The sequence below is a fragment of the Xiphophorus hellerii genome, chromosome 1 (genome assembly GCF_003331165.1).
Source record: "Xiphophorus hellerii strain 12219 chromosome 1, Xiphophorus_hellerii-4.1, whole genome shotgun sequence".
Taxonomy (NCBI): domain Eukaryota; kingdom Metazoa; phylum Chordata; class Actinopteri; order Cyprinodontiformes; family Poeciliidae; genus Xiphophorus; species Xiphophorus hellerii.
The window spans coordinates 17,156,343-17,170,310 of record NC_045672.1 but is presented as its reverse complement, the minus strand read 5'-3'; the positions used below and the strand labels follow the sequence as shown (position 1 = coordinate 17,170,310).

The 13,968-nt window shown below is 39.1% G+C and overlaps 1 protein-coding gene across 1 annotated transcript; it reads right to left on the bottom strand.

The window, feature by feature from the left end:
* Positions 1-28: 28 nt before the first annotated feature.
* On the bottom strand, positions 29-2,814 carry fkbpl (FKBP prolyl isomerase like). The gene is made up of 4 exons (XM_032566057.1): positions 2,655-2,814; positions 1,780-1,941; positions 1,012-1,292; positions 29-826 (listed from the first exon to the last, which is right to left on the bottom strand). The coding sequence occupies exons 2-4, from the start codon at positions 1,937-1,939 to the stop codon at positions 191-193; spliced, it is 1,077 nt and encodes a 358-aa protein (XP_032421948.1). The 5' UTR covers positions 1,940-1,941; positions 2,655-2,814; the 3' UTR covers positions 29-190.
* Between the last annotated feature and the right edge of the window lie 11,154 nt (positions 2,815-13,968).

The following is a 13,968-nucleotide window of genomic DNA, read 5'->3' as shown; positions in this document are numbered from 1 at the left end:
TTTATTGAAGGCGACCATTTTGCGACAATGAGCTCAGTCAGCCGTTCTTTATTTATTATCCCAACCTCCATTCAAGGAGATCAGACATATTAGTAGTTATAAGGCTTTACTTTGTAACAGAGGCTGCGTCATAATTGCACTTAGATCTAATTATGAGGAAAAACATTATTAGAATTATAACATTCCATCTTTAGCTAAACATTTTACTGAGTCTCAATCCCAGCTGCACATTTCTCTCCTTTTCTCTACTCGTTATCTCTTTGAGGGCCTTCACAGCAGCAGGCAGCTCCGGCTGGATTTCCAGCAGTTTCTTAAATGCCTCTTTGGCCTCATCCAGCTCGTTCAACTTCTGGCATGCCTGGCCCAGTCGGTACCAGGGCTTTGAGGCGCCAGGTTCAAGCCGAGTCGCTTTAGCAGCACTGTCCCTGGCTCGCTGTGGTTGGTTTAATTTCAGCTGGCACAGAGACAAGTTGGAGTGAAGCTCAGCTTTCTTGATTTTAAGCTGATCAGACGAAGGGAGCTGATGCGTTTCTTCCAAACAGTTTGTGTCTTCCACCTCTCCAACAAGGCCACAAAGGGGGATGAGGAGCTTGAGGGCCCGGCTGTAGCTGTCTGTTGCTCCCCATAAGTCCCCGCTCCTGAATCTACCGCCACCTCTCTCCTTGTGCGATTTCACCCACTCCCATCTTTCAGTGGAGGTCATCTCCCAGGATTCCTTTCCTGGAGTGAACGCTTGGAGCTCCACAGTGGCAATGAGAGGAAGGTCTTCATACGAAGGCTGGTGAAGAGAGGCTTCTGGTCCGGTTCCAATGGGAGTAAGTTGTATCTGAGCAATTAGACACCATGATTAGACCTGTGATGAAACTGACTGAAGAGATTTAATTTACTCTGTAAATCCATTATAAATGCAGGTTTTTACACTTGCATACTATGAGGCTCTTTAAAAGTTTTATCTAAAAAACTTCCAATCAAGAACAAAACCAGACTTTACTGCTACTATAAAAATCTTACCTCACATTTCTCCCCTGCTCTCATCCCCTCCAAACATGCCTCTGTGATATCGCACTGACCCTCCCCCAGCCTCAGTGTTGTCCAGTCACCCAGGGGCACCTGCAGCACAGTGTCCTGTTGCCGGAGAATTGGAGTTGGCACTAAATCTGCAACAGCAGTGACTGCCATCTTCTCATTTTCTTTTGCAGATGGAGGACCATCGGAGTCATCGGTCTGAGCTTTGAGCTGCACTTTTACCCGACACAGTGAGCCCAGCTTTGGACAGTGATTAGTTAGACAAGCTATGGGGAAAGAAAGAGAAAACGAGTTTGAAAAGCATGCACCTGATTGCATTGCTGTCACAAATAGTGCACAGCTAAATATTAGTCATATTAAAAATTTTAAATTATAGATAGAGATGCTAAAAAAAAAAAAAAAATCAGATGTTGACCAGAATTAGCCACATTTGCCAAATTTCAGCTTGATCAAACCTGAATGAAGACTAGTGGATTGGGAATATCCAAAATCTAGTTACTTCCTCTGTTTAAAAATAAAAGCAAAAATATTTTTAAGTTTTTTTCATCTTTTTTTAACAAGATGTTTCATCTTTTCCTAATACAATTGATTCTTTGTGGCTCATTGTTTGAATGCTAGAGGGGAAAGAAAGTCAATATTGTGCTTACGTTTCCAGCATAGGAATCAACAGGTTACAGTACTATAAAAACTAGAAATTCAACATAGGCCACAAAATTCTGATCAGTGAAACTGTAACTAAAAGGAATGCCCTACATGTGTCATCTGCTGTATTAGAAGAGATTTGTTGAGTCCATTCATGCGTCTCATTTCGCTGAACCCTCCAGAGTCCTCCAGGACACACACAGACCCACGAGGTGACAGCAACAGCTTCTTGTTTATCAGGCTGCATTTCTACAAGGTCAACAGGCTCCATCACTGGGTGGACAAAATATACAGACAAGGACATAAAGATGAACAACTGGTTGTTCACATCTCTATTTTACAATCACATTAAAAAGCAGCAAAGCTCCTTGTTTTGAGGGAAAGTACAACTTCAGCTTTAGACATTGATGTATTTAAGTAATCAACGGCAAGAAAATGTTTTATTATTATTAGGTTTGGAAAATATAAAAAGTCTGATCAGTTTCCTCACGTGTTGTCACTAGAGGCATGTTTGAATGAAAGCTCTTTCTCTTGGAAGAGGAGGAATTTTTTCTTAGACAGTAATTTATAGACACAAGATTAACAGAATAAAACCGACCAGGACATGTTATTTGATAAAACGAAAATATTATCTTAAATCAGTTTGACTGGTACTAGATTTTTTTGGACGAAAAACGCAGTGCTTTAGCAAAACGGCAGAGCAAAGTAATAATAATTATATTTAAAAAAAAGTCATACAAAGTTACTATCCTACCACAACCACATAAGGTTACTATTTGTTTGCATGGCTAAAATATAAGGTTGAGTATTGTAACAAGTTATCCACAGGGTTTAATCCACGTTTTTGTAAGAGGCTGATTGTTGCACACGGTGAATTATATTATGCAGCTTTTTTTCAGAGCAACACGAGCACAGAGAAGCGTACTAAACAGCCTGGATTTCATCACTCTGGAAAAGAGTCGGACGTCAGGACTCCAAACACCCACCTGATCCCACACACAGGAGTCAGTTTCCCCGTCCTTCACACAGTAACACACCTGCAGCTTGTACCGCACAAATATTAATAACAAAAGCTCTTCTTAGTGCCCTGTCTGCCTCTTTCTCTTTGTGTTGGAGGCTGGCGTCCAGCTACACAATGTGTGGCACACAGTGTGGTGAGGAGCATTACTGCCCTCTATCGAGCTGGAGTCTCCTTTAAGTTATATATCAAAGGGAATCCAGACATTGGTAGCATATTTTCCTCTTACCACTACAGTTTCCATTTTCATATCTATGCCATTATGTGTCTCCAGAACAAAACACTGTAGCCTTTTGAAATAATCCTAAACTTATAAAGTTCGTCTGTAAAACAGCTTTTCTGCTTTTCTAGCAGGTGTACCCAACAAGACTACATGAGTGTGAGTCAGCCACAACAAAGGAAAAACAAAAATGAGGTCAATTTCTTATACAGAGCTTCACGCTAGAATGGTTGTTGCTTACCAATCCTTTCCAGGCTGCAGTTATGCCTGTTTATAGCTCTGTTTCTAAAATATGCTTTTCTTCCTCTCCAATTTTCAACATGTTCCTACTGTAGGTACATTATATAATTGAAAAATGGCTTCTATAGAACTGACCTTTTGCACCTAACCCTTCTTGAATTGGTTGAGAAGCCACTTTCCGATTTCTTGACAAGTTTCAAGTCTTGTCCAATTATCTGGTATCCTAATTTTCAAAGAAACTATTATGATCTTCATAAAATATGCACATGAATAATAATAATAATAGTTTTTTTTTAAGTTGAATAAAATTCCTCTTTTGCTTTCATTCTTTTAACTTATTAAGGTATATGCCTGGATATAAAGATTTCTGTCAATCAAAGAATTTGTTGAATTTGATTGATTTCGATAATAAAAAAAAAACACTCAAAGTGAAGCGAAAAAAATATAATTAATAGTATAGCAATGTTAACATTTAATAAGATGACAACATTTTTAATGTAAATGTAAAGAAGGCATTGAAGGCAAATAAAGAATGACAAAGAAGCTTCAACAAATTTGTTGAAAAATATTAATTTCCAGTAGGGGTCGCTCTCTACTCACCCATTTGACAACATTACTCCTCACAAAACATTGCATATTGTAGGCACAGGCTGGTGTATGTCTACATATGTATTGTTTTCCAAAGCATCTTTGTCTGTCTGAACCAGGTCCTCCTCACACATGCACCCATATCCAAAGTAAGGAGAAGATTTTGGAGTGAATACATTTCTAGAGTGGTTTAGTGGACAGTAAAAGGGCCTGACGAATATACAAAATAGAGCATTCCATAACTTAGGGGCCCCATTTTCTTAGAACTGGGAATGACCAGTACCAGCTGGTCAGCAGACTTATGTGACCGAGCAGGAGTGCAGCAGTGGAGAAGCTCAGTGAAGTAAGGCAGGGTACTGCTGTTTAAGATCATAAAAACAAACAGAAAGATTTTAAAATGATCTCTAAAATACCCGGGCAGTCAGTGAGGGCAGTCAGGTAATGTGCTCTCTCTTGTGTGTTCCTGTTCAGAGGCGTTCAGCAGCACTCTGCACCAGCTGCAAACCTGTCAGTGAGGACTGGCTGAATAAATTGCAGTGATCCAGCTGCGATAAAATGAAGGTATCGATTACTGTTGCCTTGAATACATAGATTTTACCTTGAATTGTAGAAACTGAACTTAACCATGGCCCTTTTATGAGTTTAAAGTGACTTGTTTGTTTTAAAACCAAGGTTTGTTACTATGGGCTTACCATACGTTGCCAGGGGGTCTACATCTACATGAGGGCTCTGACATGCTCCATTAGATCCAAAACAATTACCTCAGCCATTTTTCATTAAAATGCAAAAAATGTAGGGCCATCCAAACTTTAATAAACATAAGTCAGAGGTTTAGGCATCACCTTGACTTAGAGACACAAAGATCTAAGGCAATACTCAGCATTGCAATGGTATAAAATATAGTGTTTTCTATAGAAACTCTAGAAGACCACATAGATAGAACCTTCAAAACAAGTTTTATCTGTATACTGCCAAGTGAGAGACTTTGCTAATGTAATGGAAGACAAACTGATGGCTACACATCTTTACCAGGGATGCCATTAATGGGATGCCCCCGCAGTTTTCATTTGGCCATCAATAACTTCCCTTTTGGTGCTATTATGAAATATAACTGCTGGTTTAGATGAGCATGTACCTGGATCTGTGAAGTATGCAATAGTCGCTGAGAGGCCACAGCAGTGTTTCGATTGTTGCATCAAGCAAAGAGCTGCAACACCAGGAGGCAGAGCTTCAGGCTGCTGGGAGGCCCGGTACAGCCAGAGGGATTCAATATGCGTCATTCCAGAGAAGATGGTCGTAACCGGTTGAAATTGACAGGTGGACATGCAAAGCATAGCTTGTCTACTATTCTGCATTTTTCTGTCACTTAGTATCAAATGAAAGTCACACTAGGTGACAGACACTTACACACACTCACACACCGCGGCCACAACGAGACCAGCTCCTAAACAGATCTGTCTTCAAGAATGTTGATTCCTCATAGTGTAAGCAGCACATTCTACAGTGGCTGCATGTGTGCGCTGGACTGTGTTGGACACTTTAACTGCATCTAGAGTTACTGCCCCTGGGCTGTTTGTTGTCTATGTGCGACCTGAAGAGAGCCTCAGACTTTACAGCATAAACTGAAGCCAGAGAATGTGCTGATGCTCTGCAATCTAGAGAACTCTAGAATCATCAAAGCAATTTAGATTTCTTCTACCAGGTTTATTTTATTAAGGTTTCCACACCAATTACGCAGTTAAGAGTCACATATCTCAGCAATGGCACTGTAAAAGTGCAATCATGTCGTCAGTACTACTTTTCAAAAGATACAATCACAACTTGACTCAAGTCAGAGTCATCTGAATATCTGATGTTTCAACAGCTGTAATTAAAATGTGAACGAATTATAGTGTTTCTATTGCGAAAATAGGAACTGCTAATGTTTCAACTGTGTACATATTAGTGTTTTCTGGCCCCAAACAGATACACTTTTTGCAGCTGATTAATATGATCCAGGTAATGTTTTATATTACTCCTCTCTGAGATAGTTCTGTACAGTGATTTTATAACGGAAGAAACGCAATCTACACTACCTGGCTAATCAATTAAAAGTCACAAGATTTTTAGGTGGAAATGTTAGCATAATAAAATAGCCTTGAAATATCTATATAATTTGAAATAATCTTAGGCATCTGAATTTTTGTATTTACTTCGGTTATCTTCAGTATTCCTCAGATCAGCTGAGAGGTAAAGTGTAACCCTAAAAAAAACAGGTCATCTCAGCTCCATGTGCTCCTTTATGTAAGAGATGGCTGAATTCATTTCTTTCTGATATTAACATTTATTTGAACGATTATCTGAAAACCTGACATGTGTCAAAACAAAAATGATTTCCAGTCGGTTAATCTACCGAATAGCTACCATTCCAAGAGATGCATGGCTCTTTGATATTTCTTCACTGCCTCGATAGGAAACCTAAAAAGCCCAACATGCTAATCTGTTTGTTGTCTACTAACAATATGGGAAAACCTGACATTAAGAGTGGGTAAATTAGTTTCATTTGAAGCATAACGGCGATCTTAAAGTCTATTAAACGGTTTCTCTGGTCTCTTGGGGGCAGTTCTACAGCTGGAGTATTTGGACAGGAACCCACTGAGGGGAGGAGATGGCTATCTGGAGCTGCAGGGCAGACTGTGGATGGTAGAAGCTTCGGATTTTATTTAATGAACTTGAAAAACTGTTTTTCTATGAGGAAACCTGCGGAGATACTTGGGACAATGTTTTTATATGTGTTTCTGTGTGTGGGTGCAGTTCGGTGTGTGATTAGAGATAGTCGCCATTAGGCCTCTCTGTATGCATGTTAGCACACATCTGGATATACTTTTGCCTCTACAGTTATACCTTCATACCCAATGGCCTTATATGTGACCCTTTAATGCTTTCCAAGACTTTGAGATAAAACCAGTTACTGACTGCCATATCTCCACACCAGTGCCATCTGTTCTTATCCTCCTAGTTTTCTTTTTTTTCAATCATTTGTTGATTTTTGGGGGTGGGGGGGTTGTCAGTAATAGTGGTAACAGTTCCAGTTTTGGCTTAACAGTGTACGCTCAGTCAAAACACCCATGAAGATTTTACTGCTTTGTTAAGGTGATGATTTGTCTGTGTGAGGTTCAGACTGTTAACACTGTACAGGTGGGACTCTCGCATCTCTACTTTAAAAAGCAGCTTAACTCAACATGGTCAGAAATCCTCAGGTCAGTTCCAATTTGTTCAGGTCTAAGGTTTAGATCAGGGTATGAGGTCCGCAGAAGGGGGTGAGCGACTCTAATTCAGACCAGCCTGGAGTCAGAGTAACACTTAGCATCAGAGCTCCTGGAAGGTGTGACTGTAAATGTTTATCATGTTAAGCTTTGAAAGGACTTTTGAACAGGATGTCTTGGAGTTTTGTTGAGCACAAACACACTGAATGATTGCATACCTAAATGTTTTACATAGTGACCTTGAAGGTTAAGCAGTACAGCCGTAGTCCAAGTCGTTGCCTCTTGCTTCGCGTTAAACTCGATGTAAACTAAAGGTCCATGTCCTACCTAAAAGAAAAAATTGGAAGATAGTGTTGATTTCTTTCTACATTCTGTTTGTATTGTTACTGTATGAGAGAGCCTGTTGCAGCCAGCGAGTGAGTCCAGCTGTGGGGTTTCAGATTCAATAAAGACAACTGGCATAAACCCACACCTTAAAATGTCACCTGAAAATGATGTCACTTACGTAATTCTAACTCACACAAAAGCTTTTGATAATAGCTATTTCTCACCGACTACCATTTTTGCAGCATTTTGCTGAAACAAAATTCGTCATGTGAAGGTTTTAAGGTTGTGAAGCATAAATGTCAGGTTGGATACCTTTCCGGAGCCTCCTGTATCCTGGATAAAGAAATAGGGCAGTATAAAAAGTGGACAAAACTGAACAGGGCAGCCCACCTATCTCAGTCCAACATGCGGTGGGCAGATGTATGCTCTCAGAGTACAAAAAGTAGATTTAAATAGGAGCCAGCTGATTTTAATGCTTTTTCCCGAAAACTGGTCGTCATATTGTCTGTTGCTCCATCTTTTGCTTATCTTTGCAGACACCTATTGCTAATTCTCTCTCGTCGTTGACCTATGACTCTATGCCCATACTTTTTCACATCCACACCCACCTCTCTTTTGTTCTGCTTCGGGCAGGTGTATGTGTGGTAGATTTCAGAGGTGCAGGTAGAAAATAAATCCATAGCAGCTCTGACATCTCACAGTTTCTGGTTCCCATTTGGTCCAATGTCCTGCAATCAGTCACTCTTGCTCTTCGCCCTTCATTCTTCATTGTTCTCATTCTGAAGACGTCTCCAAAAAATTGGGAAATTTCTTGAGTTACACTAAAAATAAATGCAATGAATATCATGTGCTCAGAAAAAAAGGTATCCAAACCAATAAAATAAAGTCTGATCATCACTTCTTTGTAATTTATTACACCTTGTAGGCAGCAGTGTTAAACTGACAAACATATTTAATGATAACATGAGCCAACTTGGAGTGGATTGTTGCTGCCAGCTGCTAGCACAGTCCTGAGGGGAACGAGTTCCTTCATGGTTCTTTCATCTATGTGTCTATCAGCTTGATCAGTGAAGCCACTTAATGTGGACATGTGTTTCTTTGTGCTATCGGAGTGCTAAGAGGCACAAACACACACACACACACATGCATAGTGAAATGAGCATCTGTTTTAAATCGCTTGCAGAACGGATCACCGATTAAGTAGTCTTTAGGATTTAAAAGAGCTTTAATGCAACACCATTTAAATTATGTTGCATCTGCTCCCTTTTTCTTAATGTGGTTACAAATTAAAACAAATATTTAGATGTTTTTGAACCAGATTAGATTTTAACTGAAAGGAAAATCTACATCTAAATCTAAAGTGCAGCTTATGAATAAAGGAATAAATAAATGCTTTTGTGAATTTTTTGAACCCCCCTTTCTCCAAATGCGCAGTGCTTTTCCCCTGAGTAATTCCATTATAAATGTAAATGGCTTAATAGACATATGTGGTTTGATTTATTTGCATATGTGGACAAGTTTTTACAGACATCTGACGAGAATTTCACATCGGTTGATTTTATTTTCTAACTCTTATTCTACCTTCAGTATGTGATCTCCATGAATTGGCGGTACAATAATACCGCTGCAGTCATGGTTATTATATGGTTTTAACCATTTTTTTATTTGCAGTGCAATATTTTGATTGGAATATACAAATTTCATAGGTTTTGTTTTAGAAAAAGTATGAAAATAATATAAGCGCACTGAAGAGAAAGAATCAAGTTGAGTGATCCAAACAAATTACAGTTGCAGAACCTTAACGGAGATGTGCTTCATCTTAGTCTCACAGCGTATTATATCTTGGGAAATCATGAGAGTATCAGTCATTTGTGACAATACTTTCTGCTATCCCATCCATCCATTTTCGTCCACTTATCCGGGTTGGGTCACTGGGGTAACAGCATAAATGGAGGTCCAGACTTCCCTTTCTCCAGACACTTGGGTCAGCTCCTCTGGGGGAATCCCAAGATGTTCTGAAGCCAGCCTAGAAAGATAGTCCCACCAAAATGTCCTGGGTCTTCCTAAAGATCTCCTGCCTCTTTAAAATTCATTCGAATATGGCTGCATCCATTTTTACTTTCATATACAGAGGATTGCTGTATACAAAGTGTGCATGTGGATCACTTTGGGGTCATAACTCACAAGTCTGATTGTGGTCACATTTCATTAGTATTATGAATAACCACATTAAAAAAAAAAAAAAGGATTTAAGCAAAAACACTGGTTTCAGCTTTAGATCATGTGACTAAAACTAATTTTAGTAGAAGTATAAAAAAACTGGGCTGTACAATTAAACAAACTGGTTCAGCAAACGTTTTAGGACTAGTATAGTAACAATATGTCAACAGTTCTTAACTGGTCCTTTTGAATTGAAGTAAAACTATGGAAAGTTATGTTAGCAAGACATGATCTAAAACATTAGTCATATGGTAGTAGTTAGATTGATTCTCTTGTGATACCTCTTTAATTCTCCAAAGTGAGATCACTCTGACCGCTGCTCACAGTAAAGATGGTGCTTACTAGTAACTATTCTACACAACCACTCTAGAAGTATTCTCTTTTAAGATTGTCTTAAAGGGCTATTGTTGTGTACAGATGCCATCCTGTAAATAGGCCTGCTGCTTGTGGCAGGAATGTGGGCTTTATCAAAGCCCCTTGATGACTGCTGGTATTGCAGAAGCTGAAAGAAGTGGGGGTGACCACCATGCTGGAGTCCTACCTCCCAGCGTGTGTATATATGTGTGGGGTGTCTGTGGTACAGAATGCCTGAAACCAAACTAAAATTGATTTTTATACGCTTGTCGCTAAAAGGAGCCAGATGTGGCTGCCTACAGGGAGCTCGCCATCAAAACTAGCTTATATACGTTTTTTTTTTTTTCATTTCTCTAATGAGCTGTGGAGATGCACTTCGTTGTGTATGCATTATTGAGAACAAAACCAGCGAGTCACAACAGCATTAGTATAACTCCTTATCTGTTCTAAAGCTGGCAAGTCTTTGCTTGCTTTTTTTGTTATCAGTAAACACAGGAAACCTCTTGCATTTATTGGAGTGAAAATTTGCATAATTTTAGCACATAAATAATAACATAAACTAGAAAATTTCGGAAGAAATTTAGCCGGGGCCTGCCAAGGCGCGCCCGTCGGGCATGGGCCCGGCGTCGTCACGCTACAAATCGGCGTCGACGCTAAAGAACGCCGCGACGTAATCAGTGGCACGCGGAGAATCGCAAGAACGTTAAGCGAGGCGGACGTGCACCGTTCAGTATTATAAAGTAAGTATATCAGCTAAAATCAGCAGAAACGCTAATGTTAGCGTCATTGCTTTCATCAGTATGTGGGAAATCACTAGGATATTTTCTGTAATTGATTTACTCCATTCAGTATACTAAACATTGCTAAAAAGTAAAATAAATAGCTAATAGCTTATTGAAGCTAAAATGCTAACGCTAATGAACCTTGCATTGAACTGTTTAGTAACAGTTCAATGCTCATAAACTGCAGGAAGGCAGTTCATTAGCATTTACCTAATGATTGTCACAAATATAAATTTTCAATAACGCACACACACACAACATATTACAGTTTAAAAATATATATTGACCTTATGTTAAAGATTTCTACAAACATTTTACAGGTAAAGTTTACAATGAACCAAAATTACAACATTTAAAGAATACCATAAATTTAAGAATCTAATGTCTCTGCAATAAAAAGAAATTGCTATCTTTTTTATTTTTAAACAACACCTCATATTGTTAAATAACTGATTTTATGTATTCAAGTTTTAAATATTACATTTGAGTTTGCATGGATGTAAAATTACTGCTCAGTTTAAAAATTACAGTATTTTTAAACTGAGCAGTTTAAAAAAATGCTCAGTATTTTTAAACTGCTCAGCTAAACTTCGCTCTTTAGCTCGTTAGCTTGTCGATGTTTCAGTTTTATTCGCTGGGAAAATTATTCTTTGTCTGCTTTGAAGATAAGCAGACAAATAATAAAAAACAAGTTTTGATATTAACTCTCAACTTCATTCACAAAACTTTTTCGTTATTTATTACGCAACGAACATGCATTTCACATAAGAACAAAACAATGAGGTGACGTTGCCTGTCCTTGAACACAACGCTGATCCCTCTTCACCCTGTCACCAACTCACACACATCCTCATTGTGTTGTGTTCTGTAAATAAACAAAACACAAGCAAAATCAATAAACTATATGCATATTCCAGTATACTGAGTTTTGGTTTTACATTCATTCTATTTAAATGTAGTTTGTTTGTGCTTACCAATGTTTTCTGGCCGGATGTCAGGCACCGTTTTCCCCTGGTCAGTTCGTCGATGTCTGGTTTTAGTTCTATTCTGTGGCAATCCGCAAAACGGCGTGTAGGTTTTCGTCAGTAATGCGCGATCTGTGCTTGGTCTTGTTTAAAGTCATTATTGAAAACATCTGTTCGCACAGATAGGTGCTTCCAAACGTGGACAAAACACGAGCTGCGTGGAGTCGAAGCTGTGGCATCAAATCAGGGGCAGTAGACGGTAAAAGTCCTCGATTGAAACATCACGGGACTTCGCTCTTTAGCTTCTTAGCTTGTCGATGTTTCAGTTTTATTCGCTGGGAAAATTAATAATCAGCTTGAGGTGACTCTGCTGCACTCTAGTGGCGAGAAGCCGTAATGTTGGTTGGTAAGAATCGGAAGGCATTATGGGATATGTAGTTTGTAGTCAATTCGTGCTCAAAACCTATTTTAAGTCAATCAATGGGGCTGTAAAACGGTGGTAGGGGGGAGAGGGCCACATAAAATGACGTAGCGGGCCACATGTGGCCCGCGGGCCTTGAGTTTGACACATGTGCAATAGAGGATCTATCTGCTGCTCATGCAAAACAGTCTATTTTAATCCCATGTGTAATAGTCATTGGGTTAAATCAGTTATATAATGCTGAAAACGCAAGTAGTTGATGTAAAAATATTCAAGGCTTTTATTTTGAAATTTTTGTTAAGCTTCATTTCAAAGGGCCAAACTAATACCATGTGTAACAGTGCTTTGGATGAAAAAGTCAAATAAAGCCAAAAAGAGCAATTACATGATGTAAAAATATTCAAGGCTTTTATTTTGAAATTTTCAGTATGCTTCATTTTAAAGTTCTGAACTAATACCATGTGTAAGAGTGCTTTGGATGAAAAAGTCAAATAAAGCCAAAAAGAGCAATTACGTCATGTAAAAATTTTCAAGGCTTTTATTTTGAAATTATTATTATGCTCCATTTTAAAGTTCCAAACTAATACCATGTGTAACAGTTCCTGAGTTAAATCAGTTATATACAGCCCATAGCAGCAAATAGTTCTAAAGGCCAGTTCAGTCCTGATCTGTTTCAACTGAGGGTTCCACTATAGATAGAACTACAATGATGCGTATTCGTAGTCCAAACCAGCAGCCAATAGCCTCTTGAGATCCGTTGCTATGGCAAATAATGGTCTCAGCAGGGTGTGAGCTCTGAGCTCTGAGCTCTGAGCTGTCAAACACACAATTGTGTGTTTGAGCAAACACGTTTTACTGACAAAAAGCATTGGAAACAAATCCTTCCTGGTCGGGAACCGTAATACATATTCGAAAAGCGTTTTAAGCGTATGACAGTTCAATGTGTCTTCTGCTATAGTCCCGAGATTCATATCTGTACCTCACTCAGAACATTTACAGCGATGAGAGAAAGAAATGTTGTGCCCAGATCTGAAATTCTATTCAAATACATGGGAGAGAGCCTCAGACAGCCTCAGAAAATCCTGTCGCATGACTTTGCTCTGAAGCACCGTGACAGAAAACCGTACGATCTAGATAAATTTCGAAAAGATTTTACCGGAGCAGACAGGCGTATCAATGTCAGGACCGATTTTGATACTAATCGTGCGATATTTGTGGGCGTGATGGCGATTTCAAAAATGATTTGGGTTGAAAAAGTTGTCTTGATCTCTCACTCTAATCAGCGAGAAAAGCACTCTAACTTTAGGAAAAATGAGAAACTTTGGGTCGCTTAGAGGCAAATTGTGGACAAACCGTAACTGTTATCGACGAGCCGTCTTCACTTTCGAAGAGATCACAGACGTATCTACAAAATGAAATTTGAATGGCATTTCTACGTGAATTAGTGACGACACAGAAAATCCTCAAAAATAGGGTATTTCCAGGATTTTTCCCATTGACTTATAATGGGGTTTTTTTCGTAGTTTTTTGCGAATTATGTCGCCACGTTAAGCCCAAATCCCACCAAAAGTAATAGCAACAATGGCGTGAATTTTCTGCACGTTTTGATACCTCATTTGTAGGTGTGCACCCAGCGGTATGAGCCGCATTAACGGTTACGGAAGAAAAATAAAGAACTATAACTAGAAAACCAAAATTTCTGAAGAAATTTAGCCGGGGCCTGCCAAGGCGCGCCCGTCGGGTTTGGGCCCGGCGTCGTCACGCTACAAATTGGCATCGACGCTAAAGGACGGCGCAACGTGATCAATGGCACGCAGAGAACCACAAGAACGTTAGTAAGGTGGACGTTCACCATTCGGTACGATTTAAAATGTTGTCAAGGCTTTTATTTTGGAAGTTTCAGTATGCTTCATTTCAAAG